The sequence below is a fragment of the Rutilus rutilus genome (assembly GCF_951802725.1).
Source record: "Rutilus rutilus genome assembly, chromosome: 20".
Taxonomy (NCBI): domain Eukaryota; kingdom Metazoa; phylum Chordata; class Actinopteri; order Cypriniformes; family Leuciscidae; genus Rutilus; species Rutilus rutilus.
The window spans coordinates 12,264,800-12,283,490 of NC_140225.1; the positions used below are offsets into that span (position 1 = coordinate 12,264,800).

The 18,691-nt window shown below is 38.4% G+C and overlaps 1 protein-coding gene across 17 annotated transcripts in view; it reads left to right on the plus strand.

The window, feature by feature from the left end:
- Positions 1 to 18,691, plus strand: part of camk2g2 (calcium/calmodulin-dependent protein kinase (CaM kinase) II gamma 2) — a 60,718-nt gene that overhangs the window by 26,231 nt on the left and 15,796 nt on the right. For 8 of the 17 annotated variants that reach the window (XM_084390889.1, XM_084390891.1, XM_084390881.1 and 5 more), the window contains exons 4-13: positions 215 to 269; positions 1,275 to 1,340; positions 3,776 to 3,848; positions 6,750 to 6,852; positions 7,429 to 7,512; positions 7,691 to 7,785; positions 11,812 to 11,934; positions 12,217 to 12,300; positions 12,503 to 12,545; positions 16,796 to 16,836. In XM_084390889.1, the coding sequence (XP_084247015.1) occupies positions 215 to 269; positions 1,275 to 1,340; positions 3,776 to 3,848; positions 6,750 to 6,852; positions 7,429 to 7,512; positions 7,691 to 7,785; positions 11,812 to 11,934; positions 12,217 to 12,300; positions 12,503 to 12,545; positions 16,796 to 16,836 (767 nt within the window). Of the gene's footprint in view, positions 1 to 214; positions 270 to 1,274; positions 1,341 to 3,775; positions 3,849 to 6,749; positions 6,853 to 7,428; positions 7,513 to 7,690; positions 7,786 to 11,811; positions 11,935 to 12,216; positions 12,301 to 12,502; positions 12,546 to 12,808; positions 12,872 to 16,795; positions 16,837 to 17,526; positions 17,560 to 18,691 lie in introns of all 17 variants that reach the window. The other 9 variants (XM_084390888.1, XM_084390879.1, XM_084390893.1 and 6 more) reach the window with 3 other exon arrangements.

Sequence of the window (18,691 nt, forward strand, 5' to 3'; positions counted from 1 at the left end):
TATGTGGAGTCGCTCTCTATGTGCACCGTTCCAAATGGGTCACTTACGATGCTGCCTTAGAAGGCATTAGGCAGCAAGGTTGGGTTTTGTAATTGAGCTTAACGAGGATGACTTCATGGGCAGGTCAAGAAAAGGATAAAAGCTTGTTCTGTTCATCCTGCTTATGTTGTTTCTCTGTCTTACCTCATTCTCTCTATCTGTTTTCCCTCAACAGTGCGTCTCCATGACAGTATCTCAGAAGAAGGCTTTCATTACCTGGTCTTTGACCTGTAAGTATCTGAGTCAGACACTCTGATCTTCCCTCTTACTTCTGCTGTTAAACAAGATTGATCCTAGATGAGGCCTGTATACTCGCACTTTCCACTTCCTTCCAGCCCTGTTTGGCTGTAATTAACTGTTAATTACAGGAAAATGTAATTGATGTATGACTATTAAACTCTTTTCTCCAGCCAGTAGGGCCATTTCTCTTTACCATATAGTAGGGATGCACTGATATGAACATTTTGGCTGATACTGATAATTCTTTATATTTGAAACCCGATAACCGACATATTGGCCAATAAACATGAATCCCAAAAGTTTTGAGAGCCTGATTACAAAAACAAAAGTCTTGACATTAAAGGCCATGTCACAAGCACACAATTATAATGTTCTCATTATAATTTAATGTAGCCTATATGACACACTTGCGCTGCACACGTTGCACTTAACTGTATTTTCCTTTTTGAAGTAATTCCAATCAGATTTCAAGCAATTCAAAAGCATCATGACGAACAGTTCACATCTGAAGTGTCTCTGCTGAAAGAAACTATTATTTATCGGCTTTAACATATCAGTTACATTTTCTTACCGGGCCAATAACGATAACATTAAAAATGAACACATATATATATCTATACATGTTGTGCATCCCTACCATATAGTCTAAAATACTTTGGTTTATTTCTGAACTCCTTTGCTTGAGTTATGTTGACATCATGTTGAACGATTATCAGAGTCTGAAGTGTTGTTGAGATATAGAGTCCTCTGTGTAACTGCGTTGTGTGAGAGCGAGACATACGTGTGTGTAGATTGTAACTGTATGGTCCTCTCTCAGGGCTCTTGTGTCATTAAGAATCTGATAGAGCTCACCCAACACTTAAGTGCCGAACCGCGGTGATAAAACTTCCCTCCATTAGCCACACACTCCTCTACAGGCCTCATGCTCTTTATAGTTTATAGTTTTGAGTTCTCCTCCCTTGAGCTGTTTATAAAGCCTGTATTTCTTCCTGTAGTGTGACTGGTGGAGAACTGTTTGAAGACATTGTCGCAAGAGAATATTACAGTGAAGCAGATGCAAGGTATGTTCAAAAATTCAGCTAAAACCATATCAGTGTTTAGTTGTACGATTTTATATATATGTATATATATTTCTGTATATATACAATACTGTTCAAAGGTTTAGGGTCTGTTAAAGTTTTTGGGAAAAAAAAGCTCACCATGGCTACATTTATTTAATAAAAAATTATTTAAAAATACATTATTTCAATTTAAAATTACTGTTAAGTAACTGATTTCTATTTTAATATATTTAAAAATAAAAAATTTCCATGTGATGGCAAATTTTCAGCATCATTTACTGTCACATGTTCCTTCAGAAATCATTTCTAATATGCTGATTTGGTGCTCAAGAAACATTTCTTATTACTATCAATGTTGAAAAGTGTGCTGCTTTAATATTTTTGTGGAGAAAGTGAAAAAATATATATATATTAGTCACTATACTATATAACTATATAACTGCTATAGTACAAACACACATACAACCGTGTGTACGTACAGTACGATAAAAAAAGAAAAAAAATATATATTATATATATTATTATTTTTTAAATCAAAAAATGTGTGTGTTTGTACTATAGCAGTTATATAGTGATGTACGCAATACGCATAGTACCATGGTATTACTGTCTGCAGCCATCACTGCACCATGGCACCACCGCAGTACTTTACTGTAAGGCCTCAGTGAAGATATTCTGACTCTAATGCTGCCCTTTTGTCTCAAACAGTGAGACAATCATTAAATGCCAGGGCTACGCAGGATACTGATTATTAAACATGATATTTTTATTTCAAATAATGTCAAGCTATGTAAATACTCTGTGCTTTAACAGGGATGGAACCTGGCCTGAAATGTGATTATTTTTAAACTGCTGCCTGAATAGGCATCCCCTTAAATTTAAGCTGACTGTCTGCACTTCAGTCCATATCCACTTCATATTCAGCACTAAGCCGGAACAGCAAAATTAGTGTCACTTTCCAATTACTTTTGGAAGGCACTCTCCAGACTTACAGTGTGAAGACTGCTTCTGAGAGTTTGCATCAAGGGAGAACAGAGAGAGTTTTTGCTGGAAAGTGCCTCTGTAATGGGATGGAATGGAATGCAGTCCACAGATTTTGCCAAATTTGGACACAAGAAATGCCTTCCTCGCCATCCTTCCTCAAGAGAGCTTTAGGGAATTTCTAATGGGGCTCTTTCTTTCCGCAACTCCCATTGCTTTTCTTTCTGCAAGCGCTCTCTTTTTTGCTCTCTCTTTACATGAAAAAATACATCTCTGAATGATTTGGTTTAAGTATGTTTCCAAACAAACAAATAAACATTCCCTCAGAGAGCTGTCATCACCTCCCAACCCTTCGTCTGTCCTCGGGTCATGACCTTTTGAACAGGTTTCAGAGCTCCGTAATGAGCAGCTCCACTCTCTGCATTTATAAACATTCTTTCCAGCTCCACCGGTGCTTATTTATGTCGCCTCACTTTCTTGAAATGTCTCTCTGCAGTGCAAGTCTGCCGGATCAACAAATGCCCTATAGAGAGTGTGAGAGAGAAATATTGATATAGATCAGAAATAAAATAAAACGGTATTATTATTATTATTATTATTATTATTATTATTATTATTATAAACTGTATTATTATTACAATTTAAAGTAACTTGGTTAATAAGAAACCAATTTCTATTTTTATATATTTTAAAATGAAATTATTTCTGTGATGGCAAAGCTATTAATATTTTTGGGGGAACTGTGGTAAAAAAAAACACAATTCAGGATTTTTTGCTGAATAGAGACATTGACTATAGAAATATTCTGTAACATAATAAATGTATCTACTGTCAGTTTTGATCACCTTAATGTATCCTGAATTAAAAGTGTTGATTTCTGTATATACCTAAACAATCTTACTGACTTCAAACCTTTGAATGGATGTGTATAATGTTACAAATGCCTTCTATTTCAGATACATGCTGTTCTTTTGAACTTTCTATTAATCAAAGAATCCTGGGAAAAAAAATGTTTTCAACAATGATGATAATAATAATAAATGTTTCTTAAGCATATTTTAATGATTTTTGAAGGATCATGTGACACTGAAGACTGGAGTCAAATAGAAACAATTATTTTAAATTGTAAAAAAGCAATATTACTGTGTTTGCTCTATTTATTCAGCTTCAGGAAAACTGTTTTGGCATTTGGATGACATGGTAAATGTATCTTCATTCCCATCCTGGAGAGCTACTCTGGCAGCTTTGACAACCATAAAACAAATCAGAGTATTTATCTGTTCATACAAAGCTCAGTCTCTCCGCATACGCCAGATTCTTCAGCTAGATTTCTTGTGCCTGATCTTCTATTTGGAGTTAGATCCATGTGCTAATGCCTGGGTTTCTTTTCCTAATCTGTCCCTCTTTTCCTTCTCCCTGCTTTCTCTCTCTCTCTCTCTCTCTCTCTCTCTCAGTCATTGCATCAATCAGATCCTGGAAAGCGTCAGCCACATCCACCAGCATGACATTGTGCACAGGGACCTCAAGGTGAGTCATGCCGTCAGTGTGGAAATGTGCCAATCCTGGAGCTTGCGTCATCCAAACCCTCCTCCTCCTCTTGGCAACGCTGTGGCGTCATCAGCACACACTCAAACATGTGCTTGTGACATTAAACACTGTGTGGCTGCTAACTTGTCACTGGAGAACATGGATGTCCGTTTTCTTGCCTGTTTGATTGTTATTTGTGTTTCTTGACGTCAGAGAGTGGCCAGTTGGCTGTGGCGAATCCAGAGGGGCGATTTGATGACAAGCACAATGCAGAAAGCAATCAAAGGGATGTTTAATAGAGGATGGAGAGATTTGTTGCTTAAATTCCATCATTCAGTCTGAACTTCATATTGGATTGATGTTAAACAGTGCTTGTCAGAGGTTACAGCAATTTTTTTTCTTTTGTATCTTCTCATCTTCCCTGGTAGATGTAGAGTAGGTAATCTGTGTAAGAGGTCAAATCGTGTGTTTGCGTGAAAGTGGGTTTTTTTCTGCAGTAATGACTGATGAAACACAGATCAGCGGCATGTGGTGGACAAAAATGTGTCTAACCCCACCCCTCCAGAACCTCCAACTGAACCGGCCCTTTCATATTAGTTCACCTCTAAAAGTAAAGGCAGACAGAGGAGTGCTGAAGGCAGGCCGGTTGCTATGGAAACTCGTGTGATGTCACAGAGGCTGCAGAACCGTGGCATGGTGGTGAGCGTGTGCGGTAGGGACTCATTTTGCCTCCTCTAATTCATCAGAGCGAAAGAGACTATTGAACACAGACAGACAAGAGAATCTTATGACGCAGGGACGTAAGAACCGAACAGGGACAGTCGAGCAGGAGCACAACCTATGGCACATTGGCACGTGACGATAGCTAAAGCGGTGTATGCATTTAATTTAAATGAAGTCCCTTAAACTTGCATACATTTGCATACTTGTCTTACATTTTGAAGTAATCATTCCTCGTAATCACACAGCCTGTTTTATTAAGTTAGGCATTATAAATACCAATAAACTGAAATTTTAACCTGTGCTAGCGCACAGTTCCAACAGACCATTCGCTTCAGTGGTTATCCTTCTACCTTTTGTGCCCTTGAATTAAGTGAAAAGAACAGTTGTTCCAACAAATGTAAGGTTGACCTATTTATCTAGAAAAGTAGCAATTTATTTATCTTATTTATTTGTCTACTAATTTATCTATTATCTGCAATTCTGTGTTGATTGTTTGCTGTGTTTTTTTTATGTTGATACCATTTTCAAGTGCTAAAAACTGATTCAAAAATCTTTGAGCTCTTAAAAAAAGATGAGGAGGAGGATGTGATGCCTAGCATTTAAAAATTTGACCTTTAGACATTTTTTTTGGCTTGGCTTATGAATATTCCTTAGTTTACATCATTGGGCAGTCTAGGAAAGTAATCTTCTGTCAGTATGATTTAAAGGGATAGTTCACCCAAAAAATCTTTTATCACTTACTCACTGTTAAGTTGTTCCAAACCTGTATGAGTTTCTTCTGTTGAACGCAAAAGAAGATATTTTAAAGAATGTTGGTAATCAAACAGTTGACGCCGGTATCAATTGACTTCCATATAATACTAAAAATACTATGGAAGTCAATGGCTATCGTCAACTGTCTGGTTACCAACATTCTTTAAAATATATTTTTTTGCGTTCAACAGAAGAAACTCATACAGGTTTGGAACAACTTAAGGGTGAGTAAATGATTTTTGGGTGAACTATCCCTTTAATTAATATTTATTATAACAAGCCATCACCATGTCATGACGTCACAGAAAGTGTGTTGTGTGCAGCTCACTATAAAAATTGTTCCGGCAGTTGTTGTAGGTTGGCTGCGCTGTGTCCGGGTCAGGCCTGTGTCTGCAGCATACAGAGGCAGCGGGGTGTGTGGGACAGCGGGGCGAGAGAGCAGCTCACCCCTGCTCTCGTAGCATGAGACTACAAGCCCTCTCTGTCTCTTCATGAATTATGCAGCTCAGAGCAGTGGGTGTGCTGTCATAAGTATCGGTCTGCTTTACACACAGACACCAGTAAGATAAAGACACCACATGCGATCTCTCCCTTCTTTTCGCACACATATACAAGCATGCACACTATTTCTGTCTCTGACTTGATTTTCTTTGTAGTTCGAGACCAGATCTCAGTATTCCTACAGTGTGGGGATGAAAGACTGTCCTCATAGAACATGCAGGATACGTTTATGTCCTTTAATGCAGATCACAGTTGATTAAACTCAGTCTCGTTATGTTTGATCATCACCTTTAGCATTATCATGCACAGAATAAGTGAGCAGCCGTATGGGAGGGAATGCCTGTCGACTGCACTTTATAATTCTTTTGGCTCACACACATTTTTTTCATACTGTACACTATAATGTTGGTTTAGTGTTTTATTTTTAAGTTATTTAGATGAAATTGTGTAGAATAGTAAAGGTGCGGTCGCATTTACTGTTGTTCAGAGAATGTTTGCGAGCCAAAAACAGTGATATCAACAGGAATCCATCCGGTTGGGAATTTCTTGTGAGATTTCACCTCAGATTCAAGTTGGTCATGCAGATTCACCACAATGTCCAACAAAAAGTAGCTTTGTTTTAAAAAAGTGACTTCTGATTGCTATGCTTCATACATTGACGGTGGACCTTTTTTGAGTGCGAATTTTTGCTACTGTGGCCTCAACTTAACTCAAGTTAACTTTTGACCTAAAAAATGGCACCTTTACTTTTTATGGTAAAAATCACAGCATTTGGAGATTCAGTTCTGATATACCCATTTTATGTTCTCCTTTGTGCTTTCACACTCTCTTATCTATGTCTCCTCTCTCTTTTTCTTTCTTTCTCACTATTCCTCCTTCTTTTCTTGTCTCCTACCCTTTTCTCTTTCATGTGTCCTCTTATAGCCAGAGAACCTGCTATTGGCCAGTAAGATGAAGGGGGCGGCTGTGAAGCTGGCTGATTTTGGCCTTGCCATCGAGGTGCAGGGAGATCAGCAGGCCTGGTTCGGTAAGACTCGTTTGCTTTTCCTTCAACTCGTTGGTAGCCTGATCTCTTAAAGGGATTTGGCTTGAAGCCATTGTAGATCATCTTGATGCAAGATTGAATTAAATTCAAGAGACCAAATTAATTTCACTGGTTTCTGATACATTGAAACATTTGCTGATTTTCAAGCAGCGTTAGCTTTCCCTTATTGCTGTGTTTGCTCTCTATGGCATATTTGGCTCTTGTGGGACTGGAGAACTCTGGAGAATAGCCAGCTTGTGTTTTTACACTGTGCTCATGGGAAATATGGAGTTTAATGTTCTTTTTGAGTCAAGACTACTCACTTGAACCAAGTCAGAGGTCACAGACGACAAAGCAAGTGAACAAATTAAAAATAAGCTTTTCCAACATTGTGGGAATTTCTTATATGCTTTTTCACATTATACAGCCTTATAAAAAATAAACACATCTGCACATCTTTTTTCACAAACTATTTTGTGTTTTAATACAAACTGAAATGTTATTGCCTGTTGAAGATTTTGAGTGAAATCAGTTCATTTTAGATACTAAATGTATGTAAATCACAATATGGCCTTACAGGTTTTGCAGGCACCCCTGGATACCTCTCGCCTGAAGTCCTGAGAAAGGATCCCTATGGCAAGCCAGTGGATATCTGGGCCTGTGGTAAGATTTTTACCTGTTTTATTTAAAGTGTCATTTAAAACGTCTTTTGTTTTTTGTAGTGTCATGTATTTGTCCCCTTTTATGAATAATCAGTGTACTAAATTTGTGATTCAGTCTCTTTACTTTGGAAGAAGAGTGGATTAGTATTTGAATAGTTCAATTTATGTGTCCTGGGCAGGTGTGATCTTGTATATCCTGCTGGTGGGTTACCCTCCTTTCTGGGATGAGGATCAGCACAAACTGTATCAACAGATCAAGGCTGGAGCCTATGACGTGAGTGATCACACACACTGTTTCCCTTAATGAGTTCTCACTGCTTCATAATGTAATGACACTGTTTTAGATCTAATCAGGCCTGTTCCATTGAAGGAAACGCATCCACCCTAATATTCAGATCAGTGGTTGACCAATATGAGATTTTCAATGTTTATTCTCATTACTTTTTGTCCAGTAGACCTATAGATCCATACCCAGTAGATCCAAATCAATCACACACTATTTTTAGTGTTTTTGAAAGACCTCTCTTTTGCTCATGAAGGCTGCATTTATTTGACCAAAATACCGTAAAATCTGTAACATTGTAAATTATTATTACAATTTAAAATGATTTTCTATTTTAATATATACTTCAAAATGTTATTTATTCTTGTGATGGCAAAGCTGAATTTTCAGCAGTCATTACTCCAGTTACATGATCCTTCAGAAATCATTATAATATGCTGATTTGATGCTCAAGAAACATTTCTTATTTTATTAATGTAAAGGTCTTTAATGTCTTGTAATGTAATAATCAAAAAAATATTTTTGTGGAAATTGTGATTTTTTTTTTTTTTTTTTTTTTTTTCAGTATTTGTTAAATAAATAGTCAAAAGAGCAGCATTTGTTTAAAATAGAAATATTGTGTTACAATGTAAAGGTCTTTACTGTCACTTTAGGTCAATTTAATACATCCTTGCTAAGTAAAAGTATTAATTTCTCTCTAAAAACTTTTTAACGGTAGTGTACACGTGTTAAAGGAAAACTTCTCGTTTTCACATCACAAGTCTTTTTAAATTCCAAAACAAACCTATGGTTCCCCGGTTGTGTTTCTCCATCATTCTCCAGCTTGGTGATGGAGCAGTGCCGGAAGAAATTCAACTTTCAAAACGCCTACTTTTCACTCCAGGCAAAATCGCTCCGCACTGCACCCATATCTGATCTAATTAAAGCAGACATTTAGTAAACAGTCGAACAGTAAAAGCATGTCAAACAAAAGGCCTATTTATTTAAAAAAGTGACTGTAACCCAGTTTAAGCGGAATTTGGCTCAATCAGTAGCAGAAAGTGAAAGGCCTTTCATTAGTCTTTTATTGTCCATCAACTTGTTGACAGAGAAGCTCTCATGGCCGTCCTCATACAGAGATTTCAGTGCCACCTCATCGACCCAAGAGTGACGAGCCCAGATTGAAGCCTTTGTTAATATTTAATTGGTTGGGATAGAGAGCCAAGTTACTCAATAATAAATTATGGCAGCCCCCTCCTCTAGAGCTCAGCAGTGGAACATACAACCGAGGAGTCTTCTTCATTATCATCAGCATTATCATCTCCTCAAACCCCAAAGGAAAACAGTTTACAGTGGGATCTTTCCCATTAACACTATTCTATATAGCTTATATGAGGTTACAACAGTCTTGGAGATGGCATTGTGTGATCAGCTGTAGTTTGTCAGTCCAGCATGATCATAGTATGGATTCATACTAATTTGATTTAATTTGTGTTTTCAAAGTCCCTCTTAACTAGCCTCACTAAGTGCATGGGAGTATAGCATGCTTTTTGTGTTTGTTGCATAGTGGTGTTGTCCATTTGATGGAGTGCTGCAGTGTGGGAGAGATGTGATTATGAAGGTCAGTTTTGGTTTCAGCATTTTCAGCCATCCAGGTGGAAAACAACTCTTCCAGTCATCACTTTAGCTACTCTGCTCTAATCATATTAAAATCCATTACAGGCCATGGAAGCCATTGATCTGTGTGTTTATCCATGTCAGTATACATTTGAGCTCTCAGTTTCATACAAAAGTCTGAGATAGTGAAAATGCTTCTATTTTTCATTCTTTTCTTATGTAGTACAAATTTTCATTACTGTTTATATTATCAGTATTAGCAAAACTATTTGGGTGCAAAGTTGAATTAACATTGTTGAATTCAGAATTAGTACTTGTTTTGTCTTCTTTTTGCATTGATGTCAGCAGTGCTTAAGCTTCATGAACTCAACAAGTTTGTGTAAAACCTGATGATCGTGTTCTCCAGTATGATTTAGGATGATAAAGAGCATCTTGAGCTTCAATGGAAGAACATCTTACCATCTGTACAAAATCACATGATCAATGTCACAAAATTACTTATGATTAGTGATCTTGAAATATTGACTTCACATTTATTTGTGTAGGGCTTTTCTCAATGCATTTCCTTACAAAGCAGCTATACAGAAAATGCATGTTTAAATGTAAAAATATCATTGGGCCTTAATGAACTAGGAATCTACCATTATAAATAAATAAATACAAAATAAAAATATATAAATAAACTATACCAGTGGTTCTCAGCTGATTTGGTCATGGGACCCACATTTTCCCATTGTCATTATGCTGCGACCCAAATATTTATGAATTTGAACCAAGCAAATTTATTTCTCAAAAATGGTTAGCGCACCATGCCCACTTTACTTAACATACACCTAAGTTGTAAGAATATCACTTACACTTATGAATAAACAGGATAAGGAAAGGCTATTAAAAAACTACACTGAACAAAATTATAAACACAGCACTTTTGTTTTTGCCCCCATTTTTCATGAGCTAAACTCAAAGATCTAAGACTTTTTCTATGTACACAAAAGGCCTATTTCTCTCAAATATTGTTCACAAATCTGTCTAAATCTGTCTTAGTGAGCACTTCTCCTTTGCCGAGATTATCCACCCACCTCACAGGTGTGGAATATCAAGATGCTGATTAGACAGCATGATTATTTCACAAGTGTGCCTTAGGCTGGCCACAATAAAAGGCCCCTCTAAAATGTGCAGTTTTATCACACAGCACAAAGCCACAGATGTCGCAAGTTTTGAGGGAGCGTGCAATTGGCATGCTGACTGCAGGAATGTCCACCAGAGCTGTTGCCCGTGAATTGAATTGAATTTCTCTTCCATAATCCAAAGGCGTTTCAGAGAATTTGGCAGTACATCCAACCAGCCTCACAACCGCAGACCACGTGTAACCACACCAGCCCAGGACCTCCACATCCAGCATCTTCACCTCCAAGATCGTCAGACCAGCCACCCGGACAGCTGCTGCAACAATCAGTTTGCATAACCAAAGAATTTCTGCACAAACTGTCAGAAACCGCCTCAGGGAAGCTCATCTGTATGCTCGTCGTCCTCATCGGGGTCTTGACCTGACTGCAGTTCGTCGTCGTAACCGACTTGAGTGGGCAAATGCTCACATTCGATGGCGTCTGCCACTTTGGAGAGGTGTTCTCTTCATGGATGAATCACGGTTTTCACTGTACAGGGCAGATGGCAGACAGCGTGTATGGCGTCGTGTGGGTGAGCGGTTTGCTGATGTCAACGTTGTGGTTCGAGTGGCCCATGGTGGCGGTGGGGTTATGGTATGGGCAGGCGTATGTTATAGACAGCGAACACAGGTGCATTTTATTGATGGCATTTTGAATGCACAGAGATACCGTGACGAGATCCTGAGGCCCATTGTTGTGCCATTCATCCACGACCATCACCTCATGTTGCAGCATGATAATGCACGGCCCCATGTTGCAAGGATCTGTACTCAATTCCTGGAAGCTGAAAACATCCTAGTTCTTGCATGGCCAGCATACTCACCGGACATGTCACCCATTGAGCATGTTTGGGATGCTCTGGATCTGCGTATACGACAGCGTGTTCCAGGTCCTGCCAATATCCAGCAACTTTGCACAACCATTGAAGAGGAGTGGACCAACATTCCACAGGCCACAGTCAACAACCTGATCAACTCTATGCGAAGGAGATGTGTTGCACTGCGTGAGGCAAATGGTGGTCACACCAGATACTGGCTGGTTTTCTGACCACGGTTTCAAGGTTATGGAAACTATAGTTACCATGGTAAATACACAATATAAGACATCCCAACCTGCAAAAACTAATTTCCGGGAGGTAGCACGCCCTCATTTTCAGGTTTAAAATGAAACAAACCTCAGGTTTTCAGTGTAGACCTCACTGTATCTCGCCAAGAAAACTCAATCATCTTTCCTCTCTTGTTTTTTCATGTCTTAGTTTCCCTCTCCAGAGTGGGACACTGTTACCCCAGAGGCCAAAAACCTTATCAACCAGATGCTGACCATCAACCCAGCGAAGAGGATCACGGCTGACCAAGCAATCAAGCATCCATGGATCTGCGTAAGTGTCCTGGACTTAAACCCCAAGCACTTTGATATATCTTTCAGGGCTGGTCTATATTGCGTCACCCAGCCTGTCACGATTACATGCACCAACTGGCATAATGTCAAAGAGCTTACAGTTCCAGTCTGCAATGAAATAAACATTTGCTAGCCTATTTGGTAATAAAAAACTTTGAATGAGACTTTATATCCAATTTGTATTATATACAATCTGTCATAACATACTGTATCTGAATAAAGATTTGTCCTGAGGACTGTGACATCTTTCTCTCACACTTAGCAACGCTCCACTGTCGCCTCCATGATGCATCGCCAAGAAACCGTTGAGTGTCTGCGCAAGTTCAACGCCCGTAGAAAACTCAAGGTCTGAATCGTTCCTTGCTAACACAATAAGGTTCTATTTTGTTAACATTAGTTAATGCACTGGCTAACTTGAACAAGTGCAATACTGTATTAATCTAGGTTACTTTCCATAGCCATCATTAATGCTCTATCCAAATCTATGATTGTTTGAAGACTTTGTCCTTTTCTAGATAAGATACTAAAGATACTTATGTCTCCTGCAGGGGGCCATTTTGACCACCATGCTGGTGTCCAGGAACTTCTCAGGTGAATGCCTTATTAGCTTCTGAATTATGAATAAGACTTGTGATCATACGTTGAGATTAGTATGTTATGTTTATGTAGGTTTTCTTTCAAAACTTTGATTTTATAATCTGGCCTCACTTTCCTGACTGCATAGAGGCATTTGGGCTTTGCTTTTGGTTGCTTTGTTGTGAAACAAATTGGGTAAGTTTTTCTGTGATCCCGGAGAGGCTGAGCTTCTGCCTTGAGTATGCCTCTCCAAAACGACATGCTCTTTTGTCCAATAGTGGGTCGGCAGCACACCAGCCCCGCCACCCCCACCACCAGCACAGCTGCACTGGCACAGGAAGGTATGTGAGATGGGCACTAGGGGGCCGTTGCCCACTTTCAGCCTCAGCATGTGACCAAGGGGAGCCTGCTATACCCCTGCCAACGCACGGGCACTGAAACTCTTCTGAGAGGCCATTCGCTAAGCAGAGAATACTTAACACACGCTCCAGGGTTTGGGTTCGTTGAATGAATTTAGAATATTCAAATTCTAATTTGAGTCAATAGAAATCTTGCGTGACTGCATATCTTGACATTAATAAAATGTAAGTAAATTGATGTGGATAAAACATGTAATTCAGTCACTCCCAACCCTGAGACGCATTCGTAACCCTTTGTGCTTCGTGGCTTTTGACCAAAGTCTTGGATGAAGGTCCCCTTTCCTGTCAGAGGCGACCTTTGCCTTTAGTCTGCACTGAACATCTTTACACAAGTGCTGTGAACTTGTCAGAAGATGTTTTGTGTCATTTTCAGCGGGTTGGGATGGTAAGAAGAGTAACACATTATGTCTTCCAAATGGTGTCTCTCTGGAAACATAATGCATTATGGGTTTGCGCTCTTGGTGATGGTCCAGGGATACTCCGGTGGAGGTATTTCGACCCGAGTCACCTTAAGCAACGGCATCATATTTAAGGTTTTCATTACAGATTAAGTGGCCTTTATTTATGTTGATGGTTTCTTAAGGTGGCTCCTTCTCCTTGTATACCTCACAGTCACAGTCAGGTCGGCTTTCGGTCAACCAGCTGCAGTGGTATGAAATTGTGGGTAGATGCTGACATGCATTTGCCTGTTGTAAGAATGAATGTCTACATCATGTATGTATTAGCAATAGCATGGTTTTAAGTAAATACTTACTGAAAAGAACCACTGTACTGAAGTCTTCACAGCGGGGATCGCTGTGGGGTGCTTAAAAAGCACCTTTCAGCATGTCTTCGGGTGTCTTTGTGCATGGGGGACACGAAGCAACAGGGATCCACATGTCCTTCTGTCTTGCTTTTTGTTTGTTTCTTAGTTTCTTGCCCCTCTCTTCATGTATACGTCTTAATGAAAGTGGCATGTCTGTGAATGCTCTGCCAATTGCTTCTGTCGCTTTACAATGATACTTAAAGGTGCAGTATGCTATTTTTCGAAATAGTTGTTGAACACTGTTGATATTTGAAATCAACCCAAACAAACACACCCCTCCCTTCATTGCTTTGCCCCCAAAATGCACAAACATGCCATGCAAGAGTGTTTTTTTGATCATAGCAGAAACAAAGCAAAATAATAATAAAAAAGTGAAGAGGACAAACAGACGACAAGGAAGCACAAAAAATGAACCTACAGTACACGAGTATATACACAGTATATAATGTTACTCACTGATGGAGCAGAAACATCGCAACCTCTGCATCCATTTTCAGGCCTTCCTGCTTGGGTCTCACCACTGTTGGAAAGCTTTTCTAATATTAACACGGGTCCTAAAGCTCTTGCTTGATTATAGCCCTTCTTTTTCCAGTGAGCTTTTCTCTTTTGTAATCTAAACTTAGTCTTTCTTCGAATATCCCTCGTGCTCAGCTCACTGTCTCTCCTCTCCCATCATTAGTATACGCCCCCTACTGCTGATTGGCTGCAAGTTTGTTGCGGTGCTGAGTCTGATTCACTTTTAACAGCATTTTTCAAAAATCGCTTACTGCACCGTTAACAGCTGCAGCGGATTATATAAACCTCACAAGTACATCTAATTTAATCAGAGGCAGTTGTTTACAATGTGATATATCAGCCAGGCCATTTAATTAGCTGCTATTTGACTAGTTTGAAAGACACTGCCGATAACCATGCCCACTTATGAGTTTATTTCATTTGAGCAAATGTGTCTAATTTCAGCACACACAATTTCTACTTGTACACAGTCATTTAAAATTTTGGGGTCAGTATTTTTGGGGTCAAATTTTTAACTTTTTTTTTTAGTGTCTAAAAATGTCTTTAGTGTCACATGATCCTTCAGAAATCATTCTAATATGCTGTTTTTCTGGTTTAGAAACCGTTCTTATCAATGTTGAAAACAGTTTTGCTGCTTAATATATTTTTGGAAAATGTGATTTAAAAAAAAATCTTTTAAGATTATTTCTCGAATAGAAAGTTCAAATTACTTTTTTTTTTAATTAGAAATATTTTATAACATTATAAAAGTCTTTATTGTGCCTTTTGATCAATTTAATTCATTCTTTCTTAATAAAAAGTATGAATTTCTCTTCTTCTTTTTTTAAATCTTACTGACCTGAAACTTTTGAACAGTATTGTGTACAGTACATGATCACTTACTCGGCCATCATCCACCCGGTTCTCTCTATTGGCAGTGGCACTGACTATTTAAAAAAAAAACTCTTATCAGTCCACCGCTACCCTCTCTAACTCATGCTAAATTAGTTTATTAATTTCACACTATCAACAGGTGCAGCACACAAACTAATTTGATGCATTATACAATTTCAATTACGAGACCAGTTTAATTACGAGCACAACAGCTGAACAGATCAGGGAAAAAAGGCCTTATCGTCCAACCACTCAGTCCTCTCATGAATCAGCAGTTCAGCTCTAGAGTGCTAGAGTGAACTGAAGCAGACATAGGCATTGGTTTGTCAGATCTGCATGGAGTCGTGTGCAGGAGAGATGCCTTCAGTGATGACAGCGGGCCAGGCAGGAGATGGCTCTGCACAGCATGGACACAGCATGAACAAAAAATCCTCTAGTTTTGCTTTGAGTTGCTTGACTACTTTGTTTGCCATAGCTGTTTTTCTTTTTAATAATCCGTTGATTGATTTATCTTACCTTTTTCCCTTTTTGCATTCTTTCCTACCTCTATCTACTTTTGAAGGTAAGGGAATTTGAAGATCATACTTATAAAGTCTACTCATTTCCTTGTATTTTTTTTTATTTGTTGGCATTGTGTCTGATTTGATCTGTTTCGCCTTTTAAACCACGTTTCTGTTTATGAGAACACAGGATAGGATGTGCTCATAGAAAGTGTTTCATATCAAACTGAGGTGGTCTTTCACGTTTCTTGGTGGAGAGAATCTTCTAGCCACTTTATATGCTACCAGTGCTTTGGTGTTTGCTTGTGCCATGGGTTTAGGTGGCATTTTTACTGCCCTATGGATGGTATTCCATGTCATGTGGCTTGATTCTGCCATTGTTATTTATGTACTATTGTAGTATTCATTCATATTTTGAATTGACTTTTTTAATATATATTTAACATGTTCATTTTAATTAAAGTTTTAGTAATTTTATGTGCTTTGTCATTTTAGTTTTTTTATTTATATTTCTATATAGTTTTTGTAATTTGATTTATATAGTTTTAGGGGCCGTGGACACGACACTGTCAACTAAAAACGTTTTATGCGTTTTAGCCGATCATTTACACAACAACGGCATTTTGGGGGCCTGAAAACGCAAACCTTTGAAAATGGGTTTCAAAGTTTTTAAAACGATACCATTATAGTCTCTAAACTTCAAAAATGTGAATTTGTGAAAACGGTGACGTATTACATGCTCATTCTATAGGTGCATAGTTTTTCTTTACTAAGTTGCCAACTACTGGCCTGACATGCATAATAATCGTTTTCGCGGATTGTTTTGAACGTTGTCGTCTGTACGCAAAAAAAAAAGCAAAGGAAAAACCTCGCCGTTTTTAGTACTGTACATCTGAACGTGTAAACGTGCCCTTAGTAATGTTAGTACTTAAACTTAATTATTTCATTTTTAAAAATGTTTAAGTTTACGTTTTTCATCTAATGTTTTTATTTTCAATTACCCAAAACAATTTTTAATAGTTTTAGTCAAGAATAACAACTGGTTTCTACAGTAAAGGAACAACATTTGTAGATGTCAGTAACTAGTCAGTTCATCAAGAGATTGACCATTTCTAAGTGTTTCATTTTTTTTTTTCTCCTCTCATCTTTCAGCATGCAAAAGTTTACTGAACAAAAAGTCTGACGGCGTGAAGGTAAGCCCACACACACATTATAAACCTCTGGCATTGGCATCATAAAATGTAATGTTTTTGTATCATAAACAAATGCACAGTTTTTCCCCAGTTTTTATGTTTAAATGATGTTTCCTGTCATATTTATTTTCCTTCTTTTAAGGGCATATTATAAACAGAACTGACAGTCAAGCTAACCAACAAATGGCTGGCATAAACCAAAGACATTAAATACACTCTGTTTCTAATTTAAAATGATTAGCTGTTTATATGATATATTTTCAGTGTGTTAGCTTGAATAATATCACCCTGAGGAGGCCCAATCAAACCCATTCAGCATTTTTAGACAGATATTTGCCCATTTGTTAGTCCTGAGTCATGGTAAAATCTGTTGAAGCAGAGAGACTTACTCAACCCTGTGCCGTCTCTGTGCGTGCAGTGAATCGCCAGCCTTTCACCAAGCAACTGTGAAGCAACAGTTTCTCTAAATGAAACGAGTCTTATCAATAAATCAATTTCAGCAGTTTAGCACTTTTCAACTGTTGCTACTAAACACCCCTGTCATGTCACACATGGCTTTGCAACTTCTTGTTTATTTTTCCTCTTTTTCTTCTCTGTGGGATCTAACTAGCAGCTTTATTTTTTTTCTGTGTTCACTGGCCTGTTTTCTATGCTTCCCTGTTTTGCCCTCCTCTGTTTCACTCCGTTCAGAAAAGGAAGTCAAGCTCCAGTGTTTATTTGATGGTGAGATCTGTTCCGTGTCTCTCCCTTTTTTCTGACTCTCCCTCAACACTTTCTCACTCTCTGGCTCTCTTTTTTTCTTGGTTGAGATGCTCGAGAGTTTGTTTGGGTCTTTTTTTGTCTCATCGTAGGGTTTTGTGAGTCATGGGATCATCAAACATTAACAGAGTCATGTTCACCCCTTCAGCTCTGTTTTATTACATACACACGTTCCTATTGGAATCCCATTCCCCTTGAAGTTCATTCTTCATTCTCATTGCATCTTGGTGCTTTCTTTGTAACTCAGACCAGGGCTTTTGTCTAAGAGGTTTCTCCTCGACCTCTGCAAGCCCTTGATACACCCTGTGAGCTTCCTCCAGTTCGACTGTCTCCGCTTTCATGTAGCCACTGATAATAACCAGGGCTGAGGTTTGCTCAGAGTGTACAAAGGGCTCTTACTTGGTGCTCTTCGATAAGAAAGAGAGAGTTTAAATGATATTGGAACAGACTGTTAAGACACAGACAAACAAGCCTTTCTCTCAATGGAACTCCCCTTTTTCCCACAGTCCATAGTTTGCCAGGCGATTTCTGTTGCCATGGCAATAGCTGCAGTGCCTGTGACATCGAGTTTGTCCTGACAACAAGTAAAGAGGAACTTGTTACGATAATGAAAATATTGTATGTTAAATTTTACTACTTAGAACGCACCTTTCTTTTTGTTCTGTTTTTCATTTTTGTTTATGGTTATAAAGAATGTTTTATTAACCATATCATGGATTTCCATGATTTTCTGTTTTAGCCTTGTCACAGAGGGACATTTTTAATATCGAACAAACATCATTCAGACAGTGTGCATAGATCCCCATTTCTCATGTCTTGAGTTTCTCCATCAGGTCCAGACAAATGCCTGTAATAATAACACAATAACCATAACGCGTTGTTCATTATAAACATGGGATTATGAATTATATTGAGAACGTCGTACATAGAAAACATGCCGTAATGTACCCTGAGTGTAAACAGCCGCATTCATCCTGAAGCAAGCGATTTGCAAAGATTAATATAAATATTAATATAAAGGTTAATAAAACGTTACACTCACTTCTTCTTCTGGAGGTGGAGCAGGAACACGAATAGTTGGTACCGATCCTTTTTT